Source organism: Hyalella azteca, unplaced genomic scaffold, assembly GCF_000764305.2.
Source record: "Hyalella azteca isolate HAZT.00-mixed unplaced genomic scaffold, Hazt_2.0.2 contig3241, whole genome shotgun sequence".
NCBI classification, from domain to species: domain Eukaryota; kingdom Metazoa; phylum Arthropoda; class Malacostraca; order Amphipoda; family Hyalellidae; genus Hyalella; species Hyalella azteca.
This window is the reverse complement of record NW_025933493.1, coordinates 223,395-237,015: the sequence shown is the minus strand read 5'-3', so window position 1 is coordinate 237,015 and position 13,621 is coordinate 223,395. Positions and strand designations below refer to the sequence as shown.

The window sequence follows — 13,621 nt, the reverse complement described above, 5'->3', positions numbered from 1 at the left end:
TTATGCATTTCATCTACAAGCTTGGTAACTCAAGTTAGCGTCGGAGGGTTCAAGTAGATATACAAAATTTACATGATCCATCGTGGACGAAACGAAGACGTATGGATTTTTTCGTTACTCCACACGTGGAACAAGTTGCGATAGATTAGATTAACAAAAAATACATTGATTTTTTATTACGATTTTCGACAGAAATAACAAAACGGACGAGTTTTACACGCCCGTTTTTTTACTTGGATGCGAAAAATGATGAGTCGCACATATGGAATATAAAAAATGTTACCAAGACATTATGGACGGTACTAATTAGAAGCACTGGCGAGAGGAAGGATAAGAAAAAACAGCTCAGAATTAGTGTCATGTAAGCATCGTACGAAACAAACTGAAGCCTTAGTTCAGTTACTTTAGTTGGGCAGCGAGGGCCCTGCTTAGGAGTGGCGACCGGCGCGTCCCGTCGCGCACACACACAGACACACGGCGCTTAGATATCGTACAAAAAGTACGAGCACATTATAATGAAAAGCAACAAATATGGAGGAATGTTGCTTATTCCTCCGCATACGCCTAAGAAAAAGTGATTATGACTTTATAAAAGGAAACAAGATGATAGGTCAAAAACACAGCCAAGATGAGAACACGAAGAGCAGTGATCTCTCTGATCACTTATATTATAAAGCATGTACAATATTATTCCTTTCTTCATCTCTGCTAGGCTCGATGAAGCAGCATGAATTTACAGTGAGCAAATTCAATCCTCCTATCAAGTAAATTACGAAGCAGAACTACAACAGATAAACACAACAAAAAAAGAATATGGAGTTTTATTCTTTTGTCAATATTTGAATAGAATCAATCCTTTTAGTTAAGAGACCATCTATAGGAGAGGTCAGGCAGCGTGAAAGCCATGGGACAATAAAGACTTTTCATTGACGTAATAACGAAGAGAAAATTTCACATTCAAATATTTCAACCACTGAAGCGCGAACACTTGCGCGTCAATGGAGATGATACTCAAGCACTTCCACCGGCTCACCAGTAGGCTAACACTATTTCCTAGCCTTTGATGGTCGTAGAAAAATATTCATTTCAGCTAGATAGAGTTCATGCAATATTTCATTCAGTTTTTTAAATCTAAAGAGAAAACAGGCCACAATTTCACACTATACGCCCTTGAAATGAAAAAATGAACGTTGGCCTCAAAACGCGAGTTTTCTAAAGTTTCCACAAGCACATGAGTAAACAATTGTTTACGTATTTTCCTTAATTTCATCCTTGGATCACGGATTCGTGATGACTTACAACAAAGTTATTTATCTGCCGGGAGTGGACATCCGAAGTGAGGTAGGATCACAACTTTGTTCGTTGCTGTCACGATCAAACCACGTTGAAACTAATAATTTTAAGTTTATAGTGCTCGAAATTGTTATGTGAAGCAAAATTTTCAATAATATAGGTACGGTATTGAAAATATTTGAAAAGGTTTCATATCAATATGTATCAAAGACTTGAATTTGTCTTTATAATAAAGAAGTTTGCTTCAGTTGAAATGTGACAATTTAATCAACACCAAACAAGACTTTGTCTCGGGCATTCAAGTTCATTATGCGGCATTAATCAGCTATTCTCCTAGATGTATCACAGACACTTGTACACATTTCATCTCAGAAATTCTTTTCTAAGAATATAGAAAAATATCATTACCTAGACAATGTATCCAGTTGAAAACGTAGCCAAATATCTGCGTGAATTAAATATCAACAAAAAGTGATGCAAGTGTCGATTCATATTTCGGCACATGCATTAGCTAACACAGTTAATGGTATGAGAAGACATTATTTATGCATTTCTATATCTACATATTGAAGAAAATATTGTTGTGCGATCTAATGACACGTGAAAGACGCATGTTTATTCACGAAGGTCTAAGATTAACGAGGTTAATTCAATAAAAAACCAAAATTAGTGTAAGAAACATATGTTGAAGCTAGGGCATGGCTAGCTGGCGTAGGGGCCAAGCTGTATGCAGTTGACGCGGTTGCCAGCCTTGAGGTGGATGTACTTGGCATGGAAGGAGCGCAGGTGATCGTCGTAGTTGAAGTAGTCATGGAAGTGCGACTCCAACGACGGCAGCAGCAACTCCAGCGCCGCCCTCTGGTCACCTCGCACCCACGCCACCGAGGCGTGCAGGTCGCAGTCCTGCAGGCACAACTTTTGTTTAGCCTACATTCATAATTAACATTGGAGTAATAATCCCATTTTGGAGAGCACATAAGAGATCGCTTCCACTTATTTAGGAAATAGTTATCTAATGCAGCTCACTGTCAGGTACATACAAGAATGCATTGACTGTGCTGTTTCAAACCGTGCTCGTCTGGAGGAATGTAATCTGATATCCAGGATGATCATAGCAATTAATCCTCTACCGCCGTATGTCGATCTCCAGCAACATAACTTTAAACTTGAATTATATGTAAACAATTGAGTGTTGCAACCTGAGGACGTTAGTACGCAGCAGAGAACACTTTAAGTTGTCATACGTGGCGGCAAACATCAGTGCAAGTCATTTTGGGCTCACTAGCAACAAATCCTTTATGAATAAAGGCTTGTGACAATATTGCTCTGGTTACTCATGTCAGGCGGTAGAGGGTTAATTCAAGTTTGGCCTCAAGAGTAAGCAAGGTAATTTTTTCACAGAAAGGCAGCTGCTCGTGCTCCAGTTTAAAGGTAATGCCAGAAATAATTGTAGAACTTACAGACAAAATTATGAAGATGAGCTTGCCTGGCACCCACCTCATAAAATGTAGGCAGGTTATAAGTTTGGAAGATGCGGTCCAGCTTGGCAACAACGTTAGCTAGCTGAGACTGACCATGTAGCACCTTCAGCCCCAGGAACGTACGAGTCTTGTCCTCATTGACATAAACAGCAAATTTGTTCAGAAAAACATGGAACCTGGAAACAAAATATATGAGCAGACATTGATACAAATCATTTGGAGTTAGGAATGGTTGAATTACAGAAGATTCTGCATTTGATGAAAAATAAAGAAGAGGATCAAAAATCCTCTTGTTTCCATTGTAATGTATTCCAAGAACAAAGTAAGTTGGAGTTAGTGGTTCAGAACATATCTAGTTTTCACGAGAGGGGGGGGGGGGGAGGGGGAGTGGATCAAAATAAATCCATCAATTATAGCCAATTAGTCAGGTAGCAGTTAATGAATGAAAAAGAAAAATAGCCAACAATTTATATGAATTTCCAAGTCAATGACAGCTTGTTCATTATCAACAGCTTTTCACCTGGAACACACCAATTGATGGAACACAACAATTTATGATTCAGGTTTATTCAAAACCTTTATGAGAGTTCACAGATCATAGGTTTTAATTACTAGCATTTTTCAACTCTAGTTAGAACTAGATTTAAATTTCATCAAGTTTTTCAGTATCATTTGCGAATTTTAATGCAAAGTGCTACCAATGAACTCTCTGCCACTAAACTCACACTAAATATCTGAACAACTTGCGCCAATCAATCTGTTATTCCAATATAATATATGTATTGGTTTACAGATTTTCCTATTGAATTTCACACTCAATATCATATTACACAATTCAAAAGAGCTCTCAGTGAAAGTTGACTGACCGGTGAGTGTTGGCAAGACTGGCTCGCACGTCGTGAGCGAGAGGATGAATGAGGTGTATCCTAAGGAGCAGAGTTCTGCTCAGTGAGATGTGGAAGTCCGTGGAGGGAGTGAGGCACAGGCTTTGACGCTGGCAGATACTCACTGCTTCAGTGACCAGAGCTTGTAGAGTCTCATAGCTTGTGATGCCAACCCCACTGCTGGTGTCTTCATTCACTAAGTGAAGGAGAATAATTGTCAGTATAATATGAAATATCTGTTATCCATGAAACAAATGCCATTAAAAATGCAGTTTTGGTACATTGATATAAAAATACAAAGGAATTTACAAATTTGGATGCAAATACTACTGACAATGACCAATCCTGGGATATATATAGTATCTCCTCACCAACATTTTTCACAATTATTCATCAAAAGAAATCTCAGTTGCTCAATTTCTCACATGATCATTACAGTAATTGAATATAAATTAAGTTTGTTACTAGTTACACACCCTTCAAATTTGGATGCAGAAACTTAATTAAAATAAATTAACTGGTTTTAGTGAAGAGACAGCATTAAATAAATTCTAAACCATAATTTAATCCTCTAATATGAAAAATTTTGAAAAATACACACGAGTCAATAGGTACATCATATAATTGATCACACTTTCTGGCATGGCTTACAGAAATTTTTATTTCTGCAAGGTTACAGGCTTGCCTGCAAACGGTTATTCAATAGCCATTCAAAATAAATTTTCAGATGATTATTTATACCAGTAATCATATTGATTATAATTGATAATGCCAGTAATTATTATTTCTTCATGGTTCTTGCTTACTTTTTTAAAAAACAAATTTTTTTAATTATTCCAATGTTCTTGGTTTGGAGAAGATTTTAAAGTCACTTATACTGAGAATCTTTCCTTTAATTTGTATTTTTATGCAAGTTAAGAGCATAGCACAAGGTGGCCACATGAATGGTCTGATAAGTAGACATGTCAAGATTGGAAAAAAGCCTCAAAACATGAACAGAAAGATTTGATGTGCTTTCATGGGTGGAGACTTTTAGTTAGTAAATATAATACATATACTTGCCTTTGGAGCATTAGAGAATAATGTATTGATATTCCATGCAAGCCTGGGAAATTAAAATATTATTTGTGTAATTGTGATTTCCATTCGAAGCAAAAAATCAATGTATCGACTTAACATAAAATAATAAATTCATGCATTTGTGATATAGTAGAACAAAATGTTCCCTACATTAGGCTACATAAGATCTACTTACATGGAAGATATACAATAGATGCCCAATTTCCTACATCATGAGGGAATGACCTCACACGACCTTGATGCTTACTGGCATCGTCCACGTGACTGGGACCTTCTCCAGCCAATTCTTTGGGTAAAGGTATGATTCTGAAATAAATAAGTTTAATAATTATCAATGGTAAAATTAAAGCACCAGTTTTGCAAATTAGGCCCAAGTTCTTATAAATATTCTCAAATGTAGCAATTACAGCAATCCCTTGATTAGCACGGTTTTGATTAACGCAGAAAAAAATTTTGCAACCTACCCTTAATCTACGCGGTGCCAGTTTTGATTAGCGCGACTTTTTTTTCACAACGCATCATTTTCCCGCCTCTAGCCAGAGGTGCTACGTTCGTAACAAAAGTGTTACTTTTTGCTTATTAGATCTTATGTTGTTACTTTTGTTATGACTTTTGGAAAAATTTGCCAAATGTTGTTACTTTATGAATTTCAGCCAATAATTCTTTAAGTAAGGTCCCATTCCGTAGGCACTCGTGCTGACTACAGAGTCGGTTTAACCGCGCCTTGTCTCGTTCATAACTCGAATGGTCAAGTTCGGCAACGTTTGCTGGTAAGTGCGCCATGCCGGTGCTCTAGTTACTCGTTAGCCTGCAACTGGTCAAGATCGCTGCCATATCTACTGCTCATTTTTATCAAACTACATAATTTTCCTTGATAAATTACCGTCATAATTATAGACAAAAAGGGAAGAAATCTAAGGAGAGAAAGAAATCTAATACTACTGTGCAATTGAAATTGGATTAGTTTTTCAGTAAAAAATAAATGTTAATTCATTCGCATTTCTTTTATTTATTTCCCCTATTATTCAGAAAAAATATGATGAATTTTAGTGGAAAAAAAATTATTATGTAACTTTGCTATTTTTGAGGATTCATTATAATTATTCCCATATATTCTTAAGTTTGATTAGCGCCGTTTTGCCTAACACGGTAAAACTCGGGGATTTATTAACCGCGTTAATCAAGGGATTGCTGTAAATAGAATGAAAACTTAACCCCTTGTCTTATAGAAACAACAAAAAACTCTTACTTGCAATACAAGATTGAAAAGAGATGTTAATTAAAATATCTCACAGGTCAGAAATCATAAATTTAAAGTAAATTTGATATCTTGCAGTTAAAAAGCTATCTATTTTGAAGCATGGGAAAACTAACAGCTTGAAGAAAAGATTAATACATCAAGTTGTGGAATTATGCAGCCCTAAAAACAGCAGAGGTGTTGTTGACTCATTGTTGCATTGCAAAAAACATGCAATTAGCACTCAACTGAGGGAAAAGGTTCCTATTACTATTTTAGGAATTAGGAAGACTTGGCCCAAAATGGAATACTGAGAAGTCACCCATAAAGGAGGCCATTTGAGATGAAAATGATAATGCTTGCAGTCAGTCAATTTTACCCATTATAATGGCTTGTGCATCTTGACTAATTTTTTGAGTAAAAAGTGGAAAAACAGCAGATTTTTGCATGCAATTTTTGGAAATTCTCTTCAAACCATCATTGACTCATTCACAGTAAAAAACAATCATCAACCACTGTAACCTAGAATTTAAATAAATGCTCAATCACTAAAAATTTTTTTATTTCAACCATATACCATAAATCATATATGAAAAGTAAGATATAACAATTCAATTTATCATGCATGTTTTTGATTGAAATTTCCTACTCATTACTGAAATCTTGCATCTCCAGATCCACAAGTTTTCAAAACATTTGGAATCTTGCAGCCAGATTGTACATTTTTGTTAATAATCAGAGAGGTTTCTTAGTGGTATTTCAAGAGGTAAGCCAATTTCTTATGGGAGGAACAGGCACCTACTACCTAGCATGAATCTGGCAGTCTCAAAAATGGCAGAAAACCTCTAGCAACTAGCTGCAGCTCAAGAGGTAGAGGGCATTGAGAATTTACACACTAGTATCTGAATCTGATAATATTCTGATTTTAGAGCTGCAAGATTTTAGTTTTCAGATTTGACAAAAAAAAAATCCAAGTTTCCTAGGAATGTGATTTTTACTCACAAAATTGGCTTATGAGAAACCTAGAAATCATAAGAAATGATAGTGTTTCCAAAAAAAAGTTTCAAAAATTTATCAATTTTTTAAACATTTAAAAAGAAAAAAATTTGCCTAGCTTTTTCACTTTTATTTGTAGGTTTCCACTTGTGACTTATACCTAGTTTAGGTAGGTATATCATATATGGTATTTTACTATTTTTCTAATTTTTTTTCTCTTTTCAGCAGTTATAAGGCCTACCTAATTTTCAAATTCCATTAAAATCTGAGCATTCTGAGGAAAAATTTTTTATACACACATACCTATTAGTGAGTACTGAGTATTACTATTACTATTAGGCTATTACGGTATTATTGCAGATTAACTACATCCAAAAAAAAGGTGTCGGAAAAAAATCGGTTTTCCGATGCCGACCGCCAAAAATGGATTTCAGATTCGTAATCTACACCCCAAAAAACATACAATTAAAAAAAAAAACACCCTTTTTTTTGTATGTAGTTAATCTGCAATAATACCGGCTATTACCTAGTACTAGGCGTAGGCTACGTGCCTACGTAGCTTGTACTAGTGAAGTAGTGATGGCGGTTAGCTGATGGGGGGGAGGGGATCATCATGCCATCATTGCCATGAATCTGATCAAGTTTACCATTACCAGGGCCAAATTAGGTATTCCTTCAAAGTCATGCAAACTGAACCTCAACTTAAAAAATTTTCTTTCTTGGATCTTGGTACTCACAATTTTCCACTATACACAGGCAGTTGGCTTGTAGATGGTGATGAAGTTTTGACATGGTTATTCTTACAAGAAGAGGCAAATGAACCAACATTATGATTATGATTTTCTCTCAAGCTCAGAGACTGAAATTTGTTGTATTCTGGAATATCTACCATCATTGCTTCTTCCATGGAATCGTCCTCCAATTCCAATCTCCGTTTCTTTGAATTAATTTGAGTAGAAGTATCATCGTGTGATTTTCTTTTCTTATCATCTTCGCTTGTATATCCTGAATCTCTTTCGCTGTCAGAAGAAGACTCATAAGCAGCAACTAAATTTAGTGCTCCACTTTCACCGCAAGCCATTTTGAATTTAGTAGAAGGCACGACAGCGAATGCTAGAGCTTACACCAGGAGGTGCAGAGCGTTGTTAACTGTGACCGACACGACCTCCATAAAAACAAAAATGAGTGAATAGAATAGAAGTGTAGGCACTGAAGAAGTAGGCCCATGGCCTGTTGCCGATTCTTATACTTTGGACCTGGTAAATCCCTGAGTATATCTAATTTAAGCATAGTTTACAAGGTTATGATCAAACAATCTTAAATTTGTGTACCAATCAAAGTTAACTAATTGAATAACGGATTGTTTTTCTGTCATACATTTTTATTTAAAGAAATTATGATTGAGTGGTACGTCACCGTACGTGCAAACATCAAAACAGGAGATCGTGTTTTTGCTGAACGCACATCAAGCAATCGGAGGAAACTATGGGTATACATTCTAATTCATAGGAATTTCGAAAATCAGTTCAAAATTCGAAAATTGCGATTGCTGCAGTGCACTCTAATCATAAAGGCACTGCTCTTCGCGTCGATTTGTAATCCGGCATGAAACAAATAGGAAACAGTACCTATTTTTGTCCACTAGCGAGGTCATGTTCTCAAACTGCGCCAGTTTTACGCGCGTTTATTTGTTTATTATTATTTTTACTAGTGCGCTTTGAATCATTTACTCACGAGGGGGCCCAGTGGTTACAGTTATGATTATCAATATTAAGTGCAGCGAGTATTATGGGTTTGACTCTGGCTTCATGTGAATGTTCCTGGTCAGAATTGGCGAGGTTTGGCAAAGCGAGTATGGAGCAATGAGTTGCGTGATCGAGACCCGCAGCAAGCGGTGAAAATTCTGCGTTGTTCAGAATCGCGTTAATCGAGATGGCCTAATATTGAAAGCCGACACCGCTGTTATATTTATTATAGTTGTCAGGTTCTCACACTGTTTATTTTCAGAGAATTATTTTCCTGAGTAGATCACATTTCAGGGTAATCATGAAGACATAAATGCATGATTCGATGATTGCATGATAGTTTAAATCTATTCCATTACATTTGAGTGTGATCCTAAGCCAAGCAGCGGTAGTGAAAACGTCGTTGAGGATATGAGAAGCTAAAATGAAAATCGCTCATACTTATATCAGATCAGAGGAAGATATCCTCTGATGAGGGCAAAGCCAACGTACTTAATCAGTTTTTCAGTAGCGTATTTACTGAAGAGGACTTGAACAGTATTCCTGCCATTGAGGAGCGCCCAGTCGGCTCTAAATTAACAAGCTTTCAAATACAAGAAGAAGAGGTTCTCAATGATGTCGAAGTCGACAACGGAAAAGGATTTAGAAGTTAATATCGACAATGAGTTGAAATTTTCTAAGCATATTGAAGGTCAAGTTAATAAAGCCAATCAACGACTTGGACTGATCAGACGCTCTTTCGAGTTCCTAGATTTAGAAACGATGAAGCAGTTGTTTGTTGCTGTCGTGCGCCCGAACCTGGAGTTTGGAAACGTCGTGTGGTCACCGAAATTTGAAAAGGACAAAATTTTAGTAGAGAGTGTTCAAAGACGCGCAACAAGGATAGTTCCGGGCTTGAAAGGCAAGTCCTATGAGGAAAGATTAAAGATTATGAAGCTTCCAAGCCTCCATAATCGACGTCTGCGTGGGGACCTCATTGAAGTATACAAATATACTCATGGCTTTATACAAGGTCCCAGAAGGATTACTAGAATTTGAAACAAGAACCAACACCAGGGGCCACGGCTATAAATTAAAAAAACAGCGTTGGAACACATCCATGCGACAACATTTCTTCTCGCTTCGAGTCACCGACATGTGGAACAGCCTCCCTGATAGCATCGTTGAAGCTCCGAGTATGAACATATTCAAAAACAGACTAGACGAAGCTATGCAGGAGCAATGTTCAGTCTTAAAATGCCTAGCAAATTACGGAGCAGGCAATAAGTCCAGCAGCTATCTCAATCAATCGTCAGTTATGGAAATATCGGGTTCCAAAGGCCGGATCCCTTGTGAATCACGTCACGAAAAGTTCAAGAATCGGCAACAGGCCATGGGCCTATGTCTTCAACGCCGACACTTCTATTCTATTCTATTCTATATAAGGAAACTTATGTTCACGAGGCTTTTATGAAGAGTGGTGAATAAGATGCGCAGTAGAATATAGTGACCGTATTCTGTAACGGACATGACACGGCCCATACTAAACTCTAATATTAAACCTTAAACACTCATTTCAACTGGCGCCGAACAAGACACAATTAGGTAAAGTAATGTGTGCCCGTGGCTGCTGGACATGCTGTGTCGGCGAACAGCAACGCAGCTTGAAAACCGTGTAAATGCCCTGCGCCTCTGCCATAAATTAGTTTAAAAATGCTAACGTTTTTAATGCCAAGCCGCTTATCCCAAGATTTCAACTACTTGTCGACATAAACTCCTACATCTTTTTCAATTATCGACTTCACAATCATGACTCTCGTTGCAACAATGTCGTCTCAGACTGCAATCTTACTCTTCATTGTTCCTACCAAGGTGAATTATTTTACACTTATCAGCTCTGAAACGCACCTGCCACCTTTCAGCCTAATCAACTAACCTGTCCAGATCATCTTGTAACTGTACTTTTTTGACGTATCCTTCACAGTATTACAAACTTTGGTGTCGTCAGCATGCACTGAGCACACGCCGAACACAGATTTTGGCAGATCTTTATGTACGAAACGAATGAAACAGGCACTAGAACACCTCTTTGTAGATGTCAACTCTTCACATCAGTCGCTCGCGCTCACTAGGTGTCTTGACTCGCCTTCCTGACCTGGCACGACGCTGACTGGGTTTGCATCGCGCGTCTTCCCGTTAAAGGACTTCAGGTAGTCGAGAGCACGAGGACTCGCATGCAACCCGACACCCTGGCGACGAATTATGATGGAGTAGCTACCGTCGCCAGCTGGGGCGTGCACCTCACCATTCTTGACATTGGCGTCGGACCCACCACCTCTGAGCTGCTATGGGCTAGGCGCTAGGGTCACCTGCGCCTCGTTTGCGGGCGTTGCAGTCACCATCTAGCGTCCCGGAACGGTTGCTGTGGCACACGAGATTTTGGTCGAATTGAGCGATGTCTTTTCCTGATCATGTCCTATGATCCTTATCACCAGCGATTTAGACGTTCGACTGGATCGCGTCATCGACTCATCAGCGCATCAGATGAACGAACGGCTTGCTGTCCACCTTTGGTATGGTTTGTCACATGACCTTGTCGACGCACGACATGGGCGGACTGCTGGACGTTGTCATCACGTGTACTGACCTTCAAATTCAGCCAGTTGACATCATTGAGATCGCAATATCCGACCAACGACTACTTCAGCGGACGGTACCATGTGTGCGCCCGGTGCCAGCGTAGAAAACCGTTATCTGTCGTCCGTGGGGCGGTCTCGACGGCGATGTCTTGTACGCAAAAAAGTGCAGTCGTCCCGACTGCGCCGGCATGACTCATCGTTTGCACTTTCAGCCAACGATCCAGCTGAACTCTATGATACCGAGTCGACTTGATCACTTGATGACCTCATTCCTGCCGTTGGAGCACTCAAACACCCACGCTTTGAGACCCGACATTCATCGTCGAACCATGCATGGGTCGGAGAGGGTCGCCTGCCGAAAACCACCACTGCCCTGGATGTAATGGACCATCATGATTCCTGCCTTCCGGAACGTAGCCTTCAACACTTCAAGCCGTCCGTATCTAGGCCGTGGGTCGAACCAGCCCTCGGTCGAACGGCCACTTGTCGAAGGACGATAAATTTTGGAACAGAACTATGCTATCTGAAACCTAACCTCAGATGCGGTGAACGTAAAATTACGTAATTTAACGATGCCAGGAAGTCATATTCGATCCGCGGCCTGGTGGTGCACGGCAGGTGGTGGTCAAGGCCAGAGGAGGACAAAGCCGAGTGGTGCACGGCTGATTGGTGTAGGTTCGGAGAGATCCAAGGCGTTCGATTCAGGGCTTATTGGTGCACAAAATTGGTGGTGCACGGCTGCGCTCCCGTCGGAGACTCGTTGTGGTACCCGAACTGTGCGCGCAGGAATGAGGTCATATAGTGCACAAGTCGACTCGGTATTATAGAGTTGCGGAAGACACTTGTTTAGTGTGTCAAAGTGAGAAAATTTATTTGGATATAATAATTGTTTTTTGTTAAGTTTGTTCATCTATATTGGACTGTAAAAAACTTACTCAGGTGCAAAAATTCTAGTTAATTTTTAACATATACTAAAATTTAATTAATATCTACTGAGCATGCTTCGATACATTCAGTATTGCACATCCCGGCAGTTCCCAAACCATAATATAAACCTGGCCAACATGAATAAAAATCCAAAATAAATATTTTACATGAATAACCATACTTAGAAATGCTTCGATTTCAGGGTACCGAATCACGAACCTTCGACGATTCAGAGATATACTTTCTGAATTGTGGAGAATTATGTCCTTTTGCCCTATGTGTTCACTTTCCTAAGTGAGGCCTGGACAATCTTATGAGGTGACATTAGTTAAAGAATAAACTAATGTCAACTTACTTGATGACATTAGTTTATCACTATCACAAATTTTCCAGCTAACTGTTCGCTTTGCCCACGTAGAAACATATTGGTCCGATTCACGAACGGAATCGCTCACTCGTGGCATATCTTATGGAGCCCCGCAGCGTAACTGTTTTTCTAGTAAGGTCTATCTGCGTACTTACAGTAGTTCCATTAATTGAGATCATCGTGTGTTTTAAGCGCATTTTCTCATTTATGGGAAAAAGGCGTTATTGTGCTCGCCATGTCCGTCCGTCCGTCCATCTGTCTGTCTGTCCGTCCGTGACTTCACGTTTTCGTCGACGAGAAAATGCGCTCTCTGTCGCTCACTGCTGTGAGTTCTGAGTTATATTTTTTAAGGTATTTTTGCACATTCCTGGTCTAGTGTGATGGAGTTTCGCATGTCGTGCTGAAGACGTGGTTGTTGTCGAATACAGAAGAACACATTGTGCAGTGATTCAGGCAATTCCTCCTCCGAAATACGAGCACTTCATTGACGTCTCGTTGAGCACTCGGGGCAGCAAGAACAGCGTTACCAAATTGACGTCGACTATGCTAGTCCAAACATCAGCCCTGAGCCTGTGTTGGTGCACTAAGTTATGAACTAACTCGTGAAGAATCTTAGTTAGGACAAAAGTTTCTTTACGGACATGGAATCGGAGCCAAAAATAATATATAAATGAACGCCTCAAAAATGTAAAACTTCTATGGAAATTTGAATTAGCCAAATATGTTTCAGTGGTGGAATTATTGCGTTCATTGTTTTTGTTGAACGTTGAATGAAGGTAATTGTAAACTTGTTTATTTCATTTGAATTCCATAAAATTACGTTGTGCTAGAGAGATGAAAGACGATCATGATTTTGATTAAGATCGCTGACAAATAGAATATCGAATTTCAAGAAGCTATATATAATAAACAGTTGATGTCATATATAATTTTTGGTGACCAAAATACCCAACGCGATGCGAATCCAATCCTTTTCTCAAACTAAACCTTTCA

The 13,621-nt window shown here is 38.9% G+C and overlaps 1 protein-coding gene across 1 annotated transcript; it reads right to left on the bottom strand.

The window, feature by feature from the left end:
- Window positions 1–345: 345 nt before the first annotated feature.
- LOC108677650 (U6 snRNA phosphodiesterase 1) lies at window positions 346–8,437 on the bottom strand. The gene is made up of 5 exons (XM_018165903.2): window positions 7,709–8,437; window positions 4,914–5,044; window positions 3,641–3,854; window positions 2,791–2,950; window positions 346–2,196 (listed from the first exon to the last, which is right to left on the bottom strand). The coding sequence occupies exons 1-5, from the start codon at window positions 8,050–8,052 to the stop codon at window positions 1,996–1,998; spliced, it is 1,050 nt and encodes a 349-aa protein (XP_018021392.1). The 5' UTR covers window positions 8,053–8,437; the 3' UTR covers window positions 346–1,995.
- Between the last annotated feature and the right edge of the window lie 5,184 nt (window positions 8,438–13,621).